The following is a 17,136-nucleotide window of genomic DNA, read 5'->3' as shown; positions in this document are numbered from 1 at the left end:
GTTTATTGAAGCAAATTAGCTTATGTTTGAAGAATTATACTTCAATTGTACTATATAGACTGGAATAATGATGCTAAAAATGAATTTAAAGATTACATTTTTATATAAAAAAAGATTTACAATTTGTTCAGTGCAATAAAAAATGTCAGCTTTTTCCAATATCGTTCAGCTCTATAAAATAGCATTTTTTTGTGAAACATACTTCAGTAATCTGTTTTATAACTTCATTAATCATTAAATATTTTCTTGTATATTAAATATATTATTTCAAATTAATCAATCATTTCTTTTGAACTGTTATTAATCAGACATGGTTTTAAAAAAATTAAGCAGCACAACCGTTTTCAAAAGTGATGATAATAATGAGAAATATTTCTTGAAGCAAACTAGCTTATGTTTGAAGAATTATACTTCAAATATTGTACTATTTAGTACACTGAACACTGAAATAATGATGCTAAAATTAAATTTAAAGATTACATTTTTATATAAAAAAAGATTTAACGTTTTTTCAGTGCAATAAAAAATGTCAGCTTTTTCCAATATCGTTCAGCTCTATAAAATAGCATTTTTTGTGAAACATACTTCAGTAATCTGTTTTATAACTTCATTAATCATTAAATATTTTCTTGTATATTATATATATTCAATTTAATTAATCGTTTCTTTTGAACTGTTATTAATCAGAGATGGTTTTAAAAAAATTAAGCAGCACAACCGTTTTCAAAAGTGATGATAATAATGAGAAATATTTCTTGAAGCAAATTAGCTTATGTTTGAAGTATTATACTTCAAATATTGTACTATATAGACTGGAATAATGATGCTAAAATTAAATTTAAAGATTACATTTTTATATAAAAAAAGATTTAACGTTTTTTCAGTGCAATAAAAAATGTCAGCTTTTTCCAATATCGTTCAGCTCCTATAAAATAGCATTTTTTGTGAAACATACTTCAGTAATCTGTTTTATAACTTCATTAATCATTAAATATTTTCTTGTATATTATATATATTAATTCAAATTAATCAATCATTTCTTTTGAACTTATTAATCAGACATGTTTTAAAAAAAATTAAGCAGCACAACCGTTTTCAAAAGTGATGATAATAATGAGAAATATTTCTTGAAACAAATTAGCTTATGCTCAAAGTGTTATACTTCAAATATTGTACTATATAGTACACTGAACACTGGAATAATGATGGTTAAAATAAATTTAAAGATAAAATTTTGATATTAAAAAAGATTTAACTTTTTTCATTGCAATAATTTTTTTTATTAATTTAAATTAATAATTTATTTAGAACTTTTATTAATCAAAGACACTGTTTAAAAAATAAGCAGCACAAATGATTTCAATAATAATGATAATAATAAGAAATATTTCTTGAAGCAAATTTACTAATGTTTGAAGTATTATACCTGTATTATACAGTTCACTAAAAACTTCATGCATAAAAAATAATTTAAAGATTGAATTTTTAGCTTTGTTCAATATTATTCATCCCTATAAAATAGCATTTTTTGTGAAACACGCTTCAACAATCTGCTTTAGAACTTGTTTTAAAAACGTTTCAGCAACAAATGTGTACACAAGAATTCCTTATGGTAACCACACACAACAAAATCCCTCTGTTTTCATTCTCTCGTCCTTGTATTTCCCATTTCTTTTAATTTCAGTAGGGTAACCCCCTATTTTCCCCTTCAGCCAGATTCCCAACAATGCACATTTCCAAACAAAACCCTGACTTGGATTACAGCCTGGAGAGAGACTCAAAAAAAACACCCAAACGTTTACTTCACCTAATCAGTTCTTTGTGCCCGTCAGGCTATTTGTGCCACAGTTACATAAGAGTGAAAAGAAAGCAGAATACAGACGTTTGAGTGTGTCTGGGTGTCCAAAAAGGAGGGGTCGACTCTTGTTTCGATGTGTTCCTGAAGGAAAAATCTATGGTGTATCAATCTCATACTGTTCCCAGGTCTGTTAGAAACGCTCTGAAATCTAATAAGAGGGCGTACAGGCCTGCTTGTTTGGGGATTATTTACGTCTTGTGTATCTTCTCGCACCTGTGCACCTGCTGGAAAGCATAACTGACGTCCACAGGCAGGGTTTCTGAATGACCTTTGATGCGTGACGTCAAAATGTGGGCTGTGTGAACTTTGAGTCTACAAGTTGAGGTCTGTTTAGCGTCTTCAAGGCTCCAAAGGTGGAAAAAACAGCTCTGGTGAGAACTTAATATTTAACTAACAACAGCACTTGCCTTCATGGCTGTGTGAAGACCTTGCTTGATACCCAAAAAAGCAATCAACGGCTCAATGCACCTTTAAAACAGTATCAACCCCCTCCAAAAAGAAATCACAAATATTAAAATAACTGAAGAAAAGTCTCTCAAAAATCAAAGAGACACAAGTGAGATCAAGTAGCAAGCAATTAAATGAAGAATAAAGGTCATTGTCTATTGTCAATGCCAAGCTAACAATGTTAGAACTGGGAGCCATCCTAATATAAGGAGTCATATTTTATTTTATTTTATTTTATTTTATTTTATTTTATTTTATTTTTTATTTTATTTTATTTTATTTTATTTTATTTTATTTTATTTTATTTTAATTTAATTAAATTTTATTTTTAGTGATTTTTTTCTATTTATAAATAAATACATGCTTTTATTTTAATTATCAATATTTATTTTATTTTTATTTTATTTTATTTTTAGTGATTTTTTTCTATTTATAAATAAATACATGCTTTTATTTTAATTATCAATATTTATTTTTTATTTTATTTTATTTTATTTTATTTTATTTTATTTTATTTTATTTTATTTTAATTTAATTTTATTTTTAGTGATTTTTTTCTATTTATAAATAAATACATGCTTTTATTTTAAATATCACTATTTATTTTAATTTAATTTAATTTAATTTAATTTAATTTAATTTAATTTAATTTTATTTTTAGTGATTTTTTTCTATTTATAAATAAATACATGCTTTTATTTTAATTATCAATATTTATTTTATTTTATTTTATTTTATTTTATTTTATTTTATTTTATTTTATCTTATTTTATTTTATTTTATTTTATTTTTAGTGATTTTTTTCTATTTATAAATAAATACATGCTTTTATTTTAATTATCAATATTTATTTTTTATTTTATTTTATTTTATTTTATCTTATCTTATATTATTTTATATTATTTTATTTTTAGTGATTTTTTTCTATTTATAAATAAATACATGCTTTTATTTTAATTATCAATATTTATTTTATTTTTTATTTTATTTTATTTTATTTTTATTTTATTTTTAGTGATTTTTTTTCTATTTATAAATAAATACATGCTTTTATTTTAATTATAAATAAGCATTTTTATTTTATTCATAAATAAATAGTTTTTATTATTTATAAATAAATATTTTATTTTATTTATAAAGAAAAGAAAAAAATAAACAAACAAATACATGTATAAATACATCAAATTGAAAAAATAAAAAATATTAAATAAATAAATACACAAAAACAAATAATAAAAAAGTATTAATGAATAAATTAAAAATTTGAAAAGATAGTAAAATAAACTAAGCAGCTTGCTTGTGTAGGCCTACATAAAGACAATATACATCACAATGGGAAACAAAGAAAATTAATGTAAATGTAAAGAAAACACAACAATTGACATTTCTTGATATAACCCAAATAGAATTTAGTTAAAGAAATCTCTAAATAGAGACAGGATTGGCTGTGTTTGTCTGTCAGCTGTTTGCGGGCTTTGACGGATTAGTTATCAGGCCTGTGTGTCACTTGTGTCAACTAATGTACATCAGTTGTTGTGTGTCAGGAACAACAACAGCATGACTAGTTCACTCCTGTTACCCTGACCCTCAAATACCCCAAGGTTCAGCTCATCCACAAAGTAAACCAGTCTCTAAGAGATGCTTTAAAAGCTTCAGAAATGCCAGCAAAACAAAGGATCTCTGTCGACTGAAGATAAAAGGAAATGGGATCTGTTTGGATGTAACTAGATGTAACTACTCTGAAGTTACAGGGTTTAATGCACAGAATCTGGCAAGAAAAATATAGGTTGTATTTCACTCCAAAAGTAAAATGAATAAAGGGATAAATTAAAGACTATTAAATACTTATTTTTTGTATTACAAATAATCGTTTTTGTATTTTGATCTGCATTTATTCTATTTGCATAGGAAAATCTAATTGTCTAAATATAATTTTGTACTAAACATGCCAAAGAGACATTGAAATATAACTTGTTATATATGTTATATTTTAATTCAAATTAGTTAATCATTTATTTAATTTTCTAAATGATTAACTAATTATCTAAATCAAAGACATGGTTTTAAAAAAATGAAGCAGATTTTGTGATAATAAGAAATGTTTCTTAAAGCAAATTAGCTTATATTTGAAGTATTAAGTGACACTAAAGACAAATAATGGTGCTTAAAATGAATGTAAAGGTAATTTAATTATTTATGTTAAAAGAAATGTCATTTTTTATTATAACAAATAAATCAAAATTTAACTTTATTTCTAATAAAAAATAAGCCTTGCTGAGCACAAGAGACTTATTAGGTAATTCTGCGTAATATTTGGCTTATTGTGAAAGAAATACGCTAAAATTAATTACATTTAAATTAGTTAAATATAATTCTTTTTTAAGTTAAATCAAGTAAATACATAAGGTTTAATTCTGAACTTATTTTAATAAGTTTAAGTAACTCGAAAACATTTCTCATCATAACTTGTTGATAACATGATTTTTGCAATATACGCTGTAAAAAAAATACTGGTTGCGCTTAATTATTCAGTTCTTAATAAAAAATATGTTTTTAACTAATAAAATTTACATTAACCTGACTTAAAACAGCTTGCATAACATAAAAAAATAAGTTGGAAACACAATTAACTTAGAGAAATTAACTATAATTTCTGTTTAACGAAAAGAACACATTTCTAATCATAATAGTTTTAATAACTCATTTCTAATAACTGATTTATTTTATCTTTGCCATGATGACAGTACATAATATTGGACTAGATACTTTTCAAGACACTTCTATACAGCTTAAAGTGACATTTAAAGGCTTAACTAGGTTAATTAGGCAAGTTAGGGTAATTAGGCTAGTCATTGTATAACAGTGGTTTGTTCTGTAGACAGTCAAAAATAATATTGCTTAAGGGGGCTACTAATAATGACCTTAAAATAGTTTAAAACTGCTGTAATTTTAGCCGAAATAAAACAAATAAAGACTTTTTCGCAGAATAAAAAATATTATAAATACTGTGAAAATTCCTTGCTCTGTTAAACATCATGTAAATATTTGAAAACGAAAACAAAAACGCACAGGAGGGCGAATAACTTTGACCTCAACTGTACATTTTTACAGCATTAAACTGATCTATAAGCTTTAATTGTGAGAGATGGCCAGGCTCATTGCCATACTGTAGAGGAATCCAAACAGTCTGATACGCACTAACAGCTCGAGTCTTGCCAAGTACTCCACATTCCCCAGATAGTGTGAAGCAGACAAAAGCATTCCATTCAGGAAGAGCCGCTCGATCCTCCTACCAAAGTAGGAAGCAAATCTTCCCAACGGCCTGAGAGCCTCAAAGACTATGCAAATGTGAACTGAACACACAAGAGCCGGGTTTCTCTTCAATGAAAAGCTCCCCCACGCTGCGTGTATACTTGGACTGGAAGAACAGACTTGGCCAAAGTTTAGGGTTACTTTTGAGCACCCCAAACAAAATCAGCTGGGAAAACTGTCACTGTTTTACACACAAGACTAATGTGTTCGAAATGTAGAAAGTGAATGGGGTTTGAAGCTGTGAAGATATGAGGCACTATAAAAGAGCTTGATAAAACTTATGGGTAACACTTTAGTTTATTAACTACTGGCCTATTATTAAGGTATTAACTGTTCAATAGTTATAACGTGTGATCTAATTCTGAATACCTAATCCTACTCCAACATAATCCCAATTCCTACCTTATTAACTATTAATAAACCGCTAATTAGTAGTTTGTTAAGCTAGTAATGGTTTGTTAAATGCCATGAGTTGTGAAATAAACTAAAGTGTTACCAACTTATGCACTCATTTCAAGTATTCGGAAGCCATACACACAAAGAAAAGCCAATATGGTCACATGTTATCATAAGGTTTCATTAGTTAATGTATTTACTAGCATAAACTGAACAATACACTGTGAAAATGACACAAATCGATTAAGTTGATAACAAATTTAAGTGGATTGAACATAAAACAATTAAGTTGTCCCTCAAAAATCTTAAGAGTTGTTTCAACTCATCTTAAATAAGTAGTTTGTACCTGTAGAACATTTATAAATTATAGTGCAACATTAATGCATTATTAAAACCAAATGCTTGTTAACATCAGTTACTGTAAGTAAACGAACTTTATTTCTATTAACTATCATTAGCAAAAATGAATAAATACTAAAATAAATGTAGTGTTCCTTGTCATTTTATTAATAAATAAATGTTTTTTATTTATAAGTAATCGTTTTTATTTTATTTATAAATATTTTTTATTTATAAGTAAATAAAAATGCAAATAAATAAAATATATTAAATAACTAAATAAATACACAAAAAACAAATAATAAAAAGTAAAAATAAATAAATATATTTTAAAAAGATAGTAAAATAAGATAAACAAGCAACAAAAATCATTTTTTGAGTACACTTGTACAGCATTTACTAATCATATTCAACATTTATTATTGCATTATTAAAACCAAATGCTTGTTAACATTAGTTTATACACTGTAAGTTAACAAACTTTATTTCTATTAACTAGCATTAGCAAAAATGAATAAATAATAAAATAAATGTAGCGTTCATTGTCATTTTATTTATAAATAAACGTTTTTATTTTATTTATAAAGAAATATTTTTATTTTATTTATAAATATTTTTTATTTATAAGTAAATAAAAATGCAAATAAATAAAATATATTAAATAACTAAATAAATACACAAAAAAACAAATAATAAAAAGTAAAAATAAATAAATATATTTTAAAAAGATAGTAAAATAAGATAAACAAGCAACAAAAATCATTTTTTGAGTGCACTTGTACAGCATTTACTAATCATATTCAACATTTATTATTGCATTATTAAAACCAAATGCTTGTTAACATTAGTTTATACACTGTAAGTTAACAAACTTTATTTCTATTAACTAGTATTAGCAAAAATGAATAAATATTAAATTAAATGTAGTGTTCCGTGTCATTTTATTAATAAATTAATGTTTTTTTATTTATAAATAAACGTTTTTATTTTATTTATAAAGAAATATTTTTATTTTATTTATAAATATTTTTTATTTATAAGTAAATAAAAATACAAATAAATAAAATATATTAAATAACTAAATAAATACACAAAAAAACAAATAATAAAAAGTGAAAATAAATAAATATATTTTAAAAAGATAGTAAAATAAGATAAACAAGCAACAAAAATCATTTTTTTGAGTACACTTGTACTGCATTTACTAATCATATTCAACATTTATTATTGCATTATTAAAAACAAAATTCATGCTTGTTAATATTAATGCACAGTGAGTTAACATGAACTTTATTTCTATTAACTAACGTTAACAAAGATGAATACATACTGTAATAAATGTATTATTCATTGTGATTTTTTTATAAATAAATATTTTTATTTTATTCATAAAAATGTTTTTATTTTATTAATAAAAATGTTTTTATTTTATTTATAAATAAATATATTTTTTAAAATTCAGTGCACTTGTACAGTATTTACTGATCAAAAACATTTATTAATGCATTATTAAAACCAAATTCATGCTTGTTAATATTAATGCACAGTGAGTTAACTTTATTTCTATTAACTAACGTTAACAAAGATGAATACATACTGTAATAAATGTATTATTCATTGTGATTATTTTATAAATATTTTTATTTTATTCATAAAAATGTCTAAAAATGTCTAAAAGTCTTGGGAGTGTTCATGCAAAAAAGAAACAATTTGTGATTGAATCATCTTTTGGAGTCAGATCTGAATGGATTGGTTTATTTATAGGACTGATCCAGTTCTTGAGTCGTTCAAAGGAGGAAAGTTATCAAATCAAGAATGGTAACAACAACTTAAAAGGGGTAGTTCACCCAAAATGAACATTTACACACTGTTTACTCTCCATCAAGTGGTTTCAAACCTTTATGAGTTTCTTTACTCGTCTTAAACACTAAAGAAGATATTTTAAGAAAGCTTCAAACCTGTAACCATTGACTTTCAATGAAAACAAATATCATTAAGGTTATAGGTTTCCAATTTTTACACAATATCTTCTTTTGTGTTGAATAGAAAAAGAAACATCAAGGGCGACTAAATGATGATTGAATTTTCATTTAATTTCTAAGCGAATGATTCCTTTTATTACCGAATGTCGACTGAATGCTATAAACATGTATAAAAATATTCATTAATGAGTCTATTCATCATTTTCAAGTGACACCCGTAAAACAAACCCTCCAAGACACAAACACAGCAGTGTAAAGAGCAAACTTTGCACAAATCAAACACGGACATGTACATAAAATCCCAGAGTGGTTTTATTTCCAGCCTCCACCAGAAACTCAGTATAACAGCAACTCTGTTACCCTGAACAAAATGCGTGCTGTTTGCTTTAAAACGTCGCATTACACAATCACAGGGAAGCTCGAATTGGAAAAGGGGCTGGAGACGGGGCTAATGAATGGCCCCATATATCGTCAAGTGGGCTCCGCGTAACCTGAGTTGAAAATGCCCGGTGTAAATCACATCATTTATTACAAGTCTCGCTACAATAGAGCTCAAAGAGTGCTTTTGTAGCACGGTTGTAATAAATGATGCGATCTGCACTTTGCTTTTGGGTCATACCAGTCATCCAATAAATGCATGGTTGGTTACACACACAAATTACTGCTGTTCAGAGCCGGAGCCAGCCGGTTGCCAAGTTAAGGAGTATTTAACTAGCTTGGCTTTTAAAAGGGCAAGATGCTTTAGTCCCATTCTCCACTGCCTGAATGATGAACATTAACAAACTAATAATAGGTTGTATAGCAGGTAATACTTCAATGTGTATACATCATTATATATTGAGTATGCTATATACTGCAGTTCAATAAAAGATGCTCTTTCATTTTAGTCACATTAAACCCTCATAGAATACCCTCATGTCTGTCTATCTATCTATCTATCTATCTATCTATCTATCTATCTATCTATCTATCTATCTATCTATCTATCTATCTATTAAAAAGATCCTCTGTCATTTTAGTTACACAGAACCACAGTATAATGATATACATATAATTTCTACATTTTGGATACACAATCTATCTATCTATCTATCTATCTATCTATCTATCTATCTATCTATCTATCTATCTATCTATCTATTAAAAAGATCCTCTGTCATTTTAGTTACACAGAACCACAGTATAATGATATACATATAATTTCTACATTTTGGATACACAATCTATCTATCTATCTATCTATCTATCTATCTATCTATCTATCTATCTATCTATCTATCTATCTATCTATCTATCTATCTATCTATCTATTGGAAGAGTTAAAAACAGATGTTCCTTCGATTAAAGTCACACAAAACCCTTATAAAATGATGTACATTTAATTTCAACATATTCTACGTACTAGTAATCTACTTCTAATACTACTTTATCTATCTATCTATCTATCTATCTATCTATCTATCTATCTATCTATCTATCTATCTATCTATCTATCTATCTATCTATCTATGTATCTATTAAAAAGATGCACTGTCATTTTAGTTACACAGAACCACAGTATGATATACATATAATTTCTACATATTGGATACTCTATCTATCTATCTATCTATCTATCTATCTGTCTATCTATCTATCTATCTATCTATCTATCTATCTATCTATCTATCTATCTATCGCAAGAGTTAAAAACAGATGTCTCTTCGTTTAAAGTCACACAAAACCCTTATAAAATGATGTACATGTAATTTCAACATATTCTACATACTAGTAATCTACTTCTAATACTACTCTATCTATCTATCTATCTATCTATCTATCTATCTATCTATCTATCTATCTATCTATCTATCTATCTATCTATCTATCGACAGATTCAAAAACAGATGCTCTTTCGTCTATCACAGTTCAATAACAGACGGTCTTTCGTTTCAAAAGTAACACAAAACCCTCATAGAATGACGTACATGTAACTTCCACATAAACAACACTAGTTAGCAGATGAGTTTTGAAGTAAAGTTTACGGAAATTGCGCGCATGAATGAAGAGCCACTTACTTTGTACTTCATCTTGCGCGTCCTCCGCTCTTTAATAACTCCAGTGGGAAGCAAAATCCGAGTTCAGGACAGAATAAACTCTTCTTTTGTCGTGAATACGAGGCTAGAAGCGCGTTTTGCTCATGTTTGCTGCGTCTCTCAGGGTCGGAGTGAGTGATAACGGTACGTGTGTTCAGGTTTTGAGAGTCTCGTAGTTACTGTGAGCAGGAGGGAGCGCGCAAAAACACACTCCTCCGAACCTGCAAGAGCTGATTTGCATAAAGCAACGCTCATTGGTCAGCGGTTGCGGGGACGCGCCTCTCGTGTCGTCACTTCAGTGCGAGGACCAGACGCTGCGGAATTTGGAGAGTAAACTTTTATTAATGCGCCATAAAAGGCGGCGTCGACATTTCCTAGGAAGTAACGTAACGCAATTCTGTATTAGTCACACTCTATAGTAGGCTATTAGCTCACTGTCCTATATAAAGTGCATATTAGGTACACAATGAGCGATAACTAGAGGTAAACTTTGACTGAAACATGTCTTTTGTGTTGTAGCTTGTAAACCATTTTGTATTTAACACTAAAGCAGGTTATGGCTCCTTGGTATGACATTCGAAATCCCTTTGACGGGAAATGTACAATAATTCAGACAGGAGAATAAATGAAAATATAGTTATAATAATTCCCATAACCTTTTGTCATGTTTCAATCTTTTATCATTATATTTCATGATCATTTTACTAATCTCACTTTCTGACAGGGGTAATACCCAATTCAAACTTGTATTTTCAAGCTTTAATTTTTAATAAATAGGATGTATTTTACTTGGAACTACCTATGTTTGAGGAAATGCCAACATAATAAAATTAAGAAAATTAAGTAAACATTTTTATAGTTCTTCAGCTGTGTTTACAATATTGCTTTACTCAAAATTACACATTTATACTTCCAAAATAAATTACTGTTACTGTCTTTGCCTTTATAGAGGTCTCCGTGTTCGTTTCAGGATGTGCTTTAATGTAAACTAATATATAGTTAAAAAAATAATAATAATCCACAGTGTTGTTTACTTAAAGGTTGTTCACCCATTATAATGTAATACTTTTTTTTTTTTTGTTTCTACTGTGGGCTTTTGTGTATCATTTTTCAACTCAATAAAGCTTTGACTCACTCAAATGTGAGTAAATATTGAGCAAATTTTCAGGGGAACTATTCCTTCACATGTTTTGTAGTGATGCATACACTTTAGAAGTATGGCCTAATTCAGTATTAGTATTACAATATTACATATATTGATCAATATTGCATCACAAAAGTAAGAAAAAAGTGTAGAGTGTGCTAAAATGCAAATATAGTATCGCAAATTACTGAACAAACTATTTATTTTCACATAATTAATTAGCCAACTTGACTTGCTTTGACTTACTACTGTAATTTGACTTATCGTTAACCACAGCAGGCACAGTACGTAAACATGATGTCAGATTGATGTTGTACTCCAACATCGTGGGGATGTTGCATTTTGTTTGGAAACTAAAATCAGGATGAAGTCAGAACCCAACGTCAGTGTCCAACATCCAACCTAAAATCAATCAAATATCAACGTCTAATGATGTTACAGCTTGACGTTGTGTAGACGTTACCAATATGTTGGATTTTGGTTGCAATGCCTGACGATTAAATGTCAGTATTTTACGTTAATATGACGTTGGTTTAAGATGTTGGCTCGACATTAGAGTCACTTTCCAACACAACCTAAAATCAACCAAATATTAACGTTACTTGATGTCATTATTGGACCTCAAAATAACGTCCTTAGACACTGGCTATACATTGAATTTTGGTCACCTGATGTCACGACCTAAATCTAACCCAATATTAAAACATCTTATGATGTTGTGTGCCTGCTGGGACCTTTCCTTTCTTGAACTTAACTTTAAAACATGAGTGATAACTTTACTTAAAGATTATTTACTAGATTTTGTCAGTGTATTTCCAGGTTTTCGATAATTGTTAGAACATGTTGATTGATTTGATTTGGATTATACTTGACAGTCTTGAGAAATAGCTTTGTCTGAACTCTAGATGTAAGTTTGTAGCCTGTGGGTACCTTAATGTGGGATTTTGATCAATCTCTTTTAGTCCTTGATGTCAAACAGCTTCAACTAGATTATTTGTCAAACCTTTTTCTGCATCACTGTAGGCTGGCATTTCGAGAGTGGCAACTGTTACCACCATTACCACATGCACTAGAATAATGGACTAGTCTTACATAAGCCTCCAGACGAAAGTTTAAATGTGGTTGGTTGGGATTGATGCAAGAATGTTGCTGGTTTATTTTTTCCTCCAATCGTTCTTGAATGCAATCACAGTCCTTAAACAAGCTTCAAGATTACCTCTCTGTTTCCACTGAATTGTTTTAAATTCCCATTTTAAAGTATTTTGTTTAGTTGTTGCTGCTTTTCAGTTTGACTTGCCACTTGTCAAACAAATTAGGTGTTGAAGAATGAATATCATTTGTTGCGGTTTCCTGTCCGGAACAGTGTAGGTTGTTTGTGTGCTCATATGACACCATTATAAGATCTTATTTTCTTCTAAATATAGTCTCTGACTGTGCATGTTTTTTGTGAAATTTAAGCTAAAGAACAAAGCAAAACTTAATGTGCCGAGTTGAGTAGTTGGAAACAGGCTGACGATTGTACTGATACCAGCAGTTTAATTCAAATCTTTTCTGAATTTTGGATTACAACAAAACCCAGCAGTTCAGAAAGGTTTTATTTATGCTGTTTTGTTTAGATTTTGGGGCAGCACAGTGCCTTAGCTCAGTGTTTCCCAACCCTGTTCCTGAAGGCACACCAACAGTACACATTTTCAACCTCTCCCTAATCAAACACACCTGAATCAACTTATCATAACATCAGAAAAGACTCCAAACCTGAAGTTAATGGGTCAGAAAAGGGAGACATCCAAAATATGTACTGTTGGTGTGCCTCCAGGAACAGGGTTGGGAAACACTGGCTTAGCTCATATTACATATTGTTTTACTAGTTGGTCACACACCAGTAAAACAGTTTTAAAATCAGTTGAATCACTTTAGACACTTAAAGTATTTGATCAGAAGACTATTAGGTATCATCATTGTAATATTATACAAAACATTATTTATTGAGCTTTGATAATATGAAATATTTGGCTGATGCTTGTATGATTTTTAAAATATTAAATGGATATGCTCCTCCTCCATTATGTGAGTTTGTGACACACAAGAATAATAATAATCGAGCAACACGATCTGTTACAAGAGGAGACTATGGAGACACACTTCCTATTGCTTTAAGGGGTGTTACAAATTCTTCAACATTTAAATACAAGTTACAGAAATGGCTAAAAGCTAATCAAGTTTGTAATCATGTGTAATTCTTTTCTCTAGCTTTTTCAGAAATTCTTATTATATGTCTTATCCTTTTGTTGTATGTCACTTTACTCTTATTGTACTGTACGTGTAATGTGTTTTTTGATTTTAGGTTGCCTTTTTAAAATCTGGCAGGGGGCAACAGATGAAAATTAGCCCTTGTGGGCTAATAAACTCTGGCTTATTTACAGTTTTACTGTTGATTATAGAGCGTTGTCCCTGTTAAATAAATAAATAATTAAAACAATTTGTGGTTAGCACTGTCGCCTCACAGCAAGAAGGTCACTGGTTCGAGTCCCGGCTGGGCCATTTGGCATTTCTGTGTGGAGTTTGCCAACACAATCTCACGGCAATTCGTAACTTTTTGATTTAGTGGCTAATTCGTACGAATACGATCTGATTTGCACAATTTAGTACGATTTGCTCATCCGCCAATGACAGTTGGGTTTAGGGGTGGGGTTAGGTGCCACGCCTCCTTTTTAAAATCGTACAATTTCGTATGATTGAACTCGTACGAATTCGTACGAATTAGCCACTAAACTGACAAAACGTAAAATACTTAAGTTTTCTCGTGAGATCAGGCTGAGTTTGCATGTTCTCCCCGTGTTGGCGCGGGTTTCCTCCGGGTGCTCCGGTTTCCCCCACAGTCCAAACACATGCGCTATAGGTGAATTGAATAAACTAAATTGGCTGTATATGAGTGTGTGTGTGTGAATGGAAGAGTGTATGGGTTTCCCAGTACTGGGTTGCCAGTGGAAGGGCATCCGCTGCGTAAAGTCTGCATAAAAATTCTTTAAAAGTAAATAAAAGGGATAGTTCACACAAAAAATGAAAATTGAATCATTATTTGCTTAACTTTACATAACTTTTATGAATTTATTTCTTCTGTTGAACACAAACTAAGATATTCTGAAGAATGTTGGAGGAAAAAGCAGCCATTGACATCCATAGTAGGAACAAAAAATACTGTGAAAGTCAACAGATGCTTTTGTTGTCAACATTCCTCAGTATATTTTCCAGTGTGTGCAACAGAGAAAGAAAAACACAATAAATATATGATCAGTAAATCATGACAGAATTTTCATTTTTGAGTCAACCATCACTTTGACTCAAGACAATTGGGCTAATTTATATCTAAAATTTAAGACCAAATTAGTTTATCATGGCAATGTTTATGCACTGTAAAAATGCTGCGTCCCACACAATTCCTCCATGTTGTCCCAACACAAATCGATTAAATTAACTTAATTGGACTGAACATAAAAAATTAAGTTATCCCCCCTAAAAATCAAGAATTATGATGTTTCAGCTCATTTTAAATAAGTAGTTTACTTAAGTAGCTGATTTCCCTTTTACCCTGAGTGAAATATGCATTAACTTTACCATGAAAACTCAACCATGCAATAAAGATTCCAAAAATAAAAGCAATAATTTGTAGAAATGTACTCACCAGCCGTTGAGCATCTGTGTGTATGAGAGAGCTGTCTTTATAGTGAAGAACAGGATGATGTCGAAGAGGTGAGAGGAAACGCCCTGCATGGCCTGATCTCGCAGTAGGCCCGAGGTGTGACTGCCTGTTTGCTTTCGCAGCATATTCATGCATACAGCAATGCATTAGTGAATACTGCCTTCAGAAATGTGCAGACTATGAGCTTATAACAAATGCATGCTCGACTTCCTGTAGCAGAAAACTCTTTTATTGGAAGTTTGTAAGATTTAATTAAATTTCCAAAATGAATTTAAGAAAATTATGTAAATGACGAACACAACTTGTTTGTTTCATGACCCATGTTGCATGTTTTATTCTGCAATTTGCAAATTTGCAGACTAATTTTACAACTTCCATAGAAATAAACAGTTGCAGTTTGCCATTTTTAAATATATTCAACTGATTTGGATGTCTGGTTGGTGTACTTTTAGGTTAGCTTAGCATAGATCATTGAATCGGATTGGACCATTAGCATCTCACTTAAAATGACCAAAGAGTATTGATAGTTTTTCTATTTGAAGCTTGACTCTTCTTTAGTTACATTATGTAGCTTAGCATAGATCATTGAATCGGATTAGACCATTAGCATCTCACTTAAAAATGACCAAAGAGTTATGATAGTTTTCCTATTTGAAGCTTGACTCTTCTTTAGTTACATTATGTAGCTTAGCATAGATGATTGAATCGGATTAGACCATTAGCATCTCATTTAAAAATGACCAAAGAGTATTGATAGTTTCCTATTTGAAGCTTGACTCTTCTTTAGTTACATTATGTAGCTTAGCATAGATCATTGAATCTGATTAGACCATTAGCATCTCACTTAAAAATGACCAAAGAGTTATGATAGTTTTCCTATTTGAAGCTTGACTCTTCTTTAGTTACATTATGTAGCTTAGCATAGATCATTGAATCTGATTAGACCATTAGCATCTCACTTAAAAAATACCAAAAAGTTATGATAGTTTTCTTATTTGAAGCTTGACTCTTATTTAGTTACATAATGTAGCTTAGCATAGATCATAAAATCGGATTAGACCATTATCATCTCACTTAAAAATTACCAAAGAGTTAAGATAGTTTTCCTATTTGAAGCTTGACTCTTCTTTAGTTACATTATGTAGCTTAGCATAGATCATTGAATCGGATTAGACCATTAGCATCTCACTTAAAATGATCAGATTCTTAATAGTTAATTAGTTAATGTTCGACTCTTCTCTAGTTACATTGTCTACTAAGTGGAGATTTTCTTGGCATACTTTGAGCCTCTTAGTACCAACTGAGCATCATTCACAATGAGTTCACTCTACACAAATACCCTCCACAGTGACCAGAGCTCAATATTCTGCAGAAATGGAACAGTACTATGGGAGTGTGTAAGCTTAGGGCTCATATTAGCACCATTTCTCATGAGTAGTTCCTGACTCAGAGTCCCGCTCTTTGTTCCAGGACCACAATCATATCATGCATCTGAAAACAGGCGTTTGTCATGTATTAGTGGCAGCTGGCACTCTGACGGGTTAGACTGAGCTCTCAGATTGTGTTTTTGTGCACCTGTTTCCTTCACAAACATCCTTCAAAACAGCTTCTGTGTTTTTCTCACTGCACCTCTAAGCTAGAGTTTTTTTATGAATAAGTTCATTTTGTTTAAGGAAAGGATGAGTTTAAGTGAATTGAACACACTCCTAATCCTCCTTAACTTCTAAAATTGTAGAAAATGATCAGTGAAACTTAAGGGTTTTTAGCGTGTGTTTCTTTTCTTTTTTTCTGTTCTTTTTTTCTTTTCTTTATCTTTTTTCTTGTCTTTTGTATTGCTTTCATTTTGTTTCATTTTCTTTTCTTTCTTTCTTTTCTTTCTTTCT

The 17,136-nt window shown here is 29.8% G+C and overlaps 1 protein-coding gene across 1 annotated transcript in view; it reads right to left on the bottom strand.

Moving 5' to 3' along the window:
• nedd9 (neural precursor cell expressed, developmentally down-regulated 9) overlaps positions 1 to 10,590 on the bottom strand; it is a 68,016-nt gene extending 57,426 nt beyond the window's left edge. Inside the window, exon 1 of the mRNA XM_056479560.1 lies at positions 10,392 to 10,590. Coding sequence (XP_056335535.1) covers positions 10,392 to 10,403 — 12 coding nt within the window. The 5' untranslated portion in view covers positions 10,404 to 10,590. The remainder of the gene's footprint in view (positions 1 to 10,391) is intronic.
• Positions 10,591 to 17,136: the final 6,546 nt, after the last annotated feature.

The sequence above is a fragment of the Danio aesculapii genome, chromosome 19, assembly GCF_903798145.1.
Source record: "Danio aesculapii chromosome 19, fDanAes4.1, whole genome shotgun sequence".
Lineage (NCBI taxonomy): Eukaryota > Metazoa > Chordata > Actinopteri > Cypriniformes > Danionidae > Danio > Danio aesculapii.
Note: the sequence above shows the minus strand (reverse complement) of the source record. Positions and strands in the feature narration are given on the sequence as shown.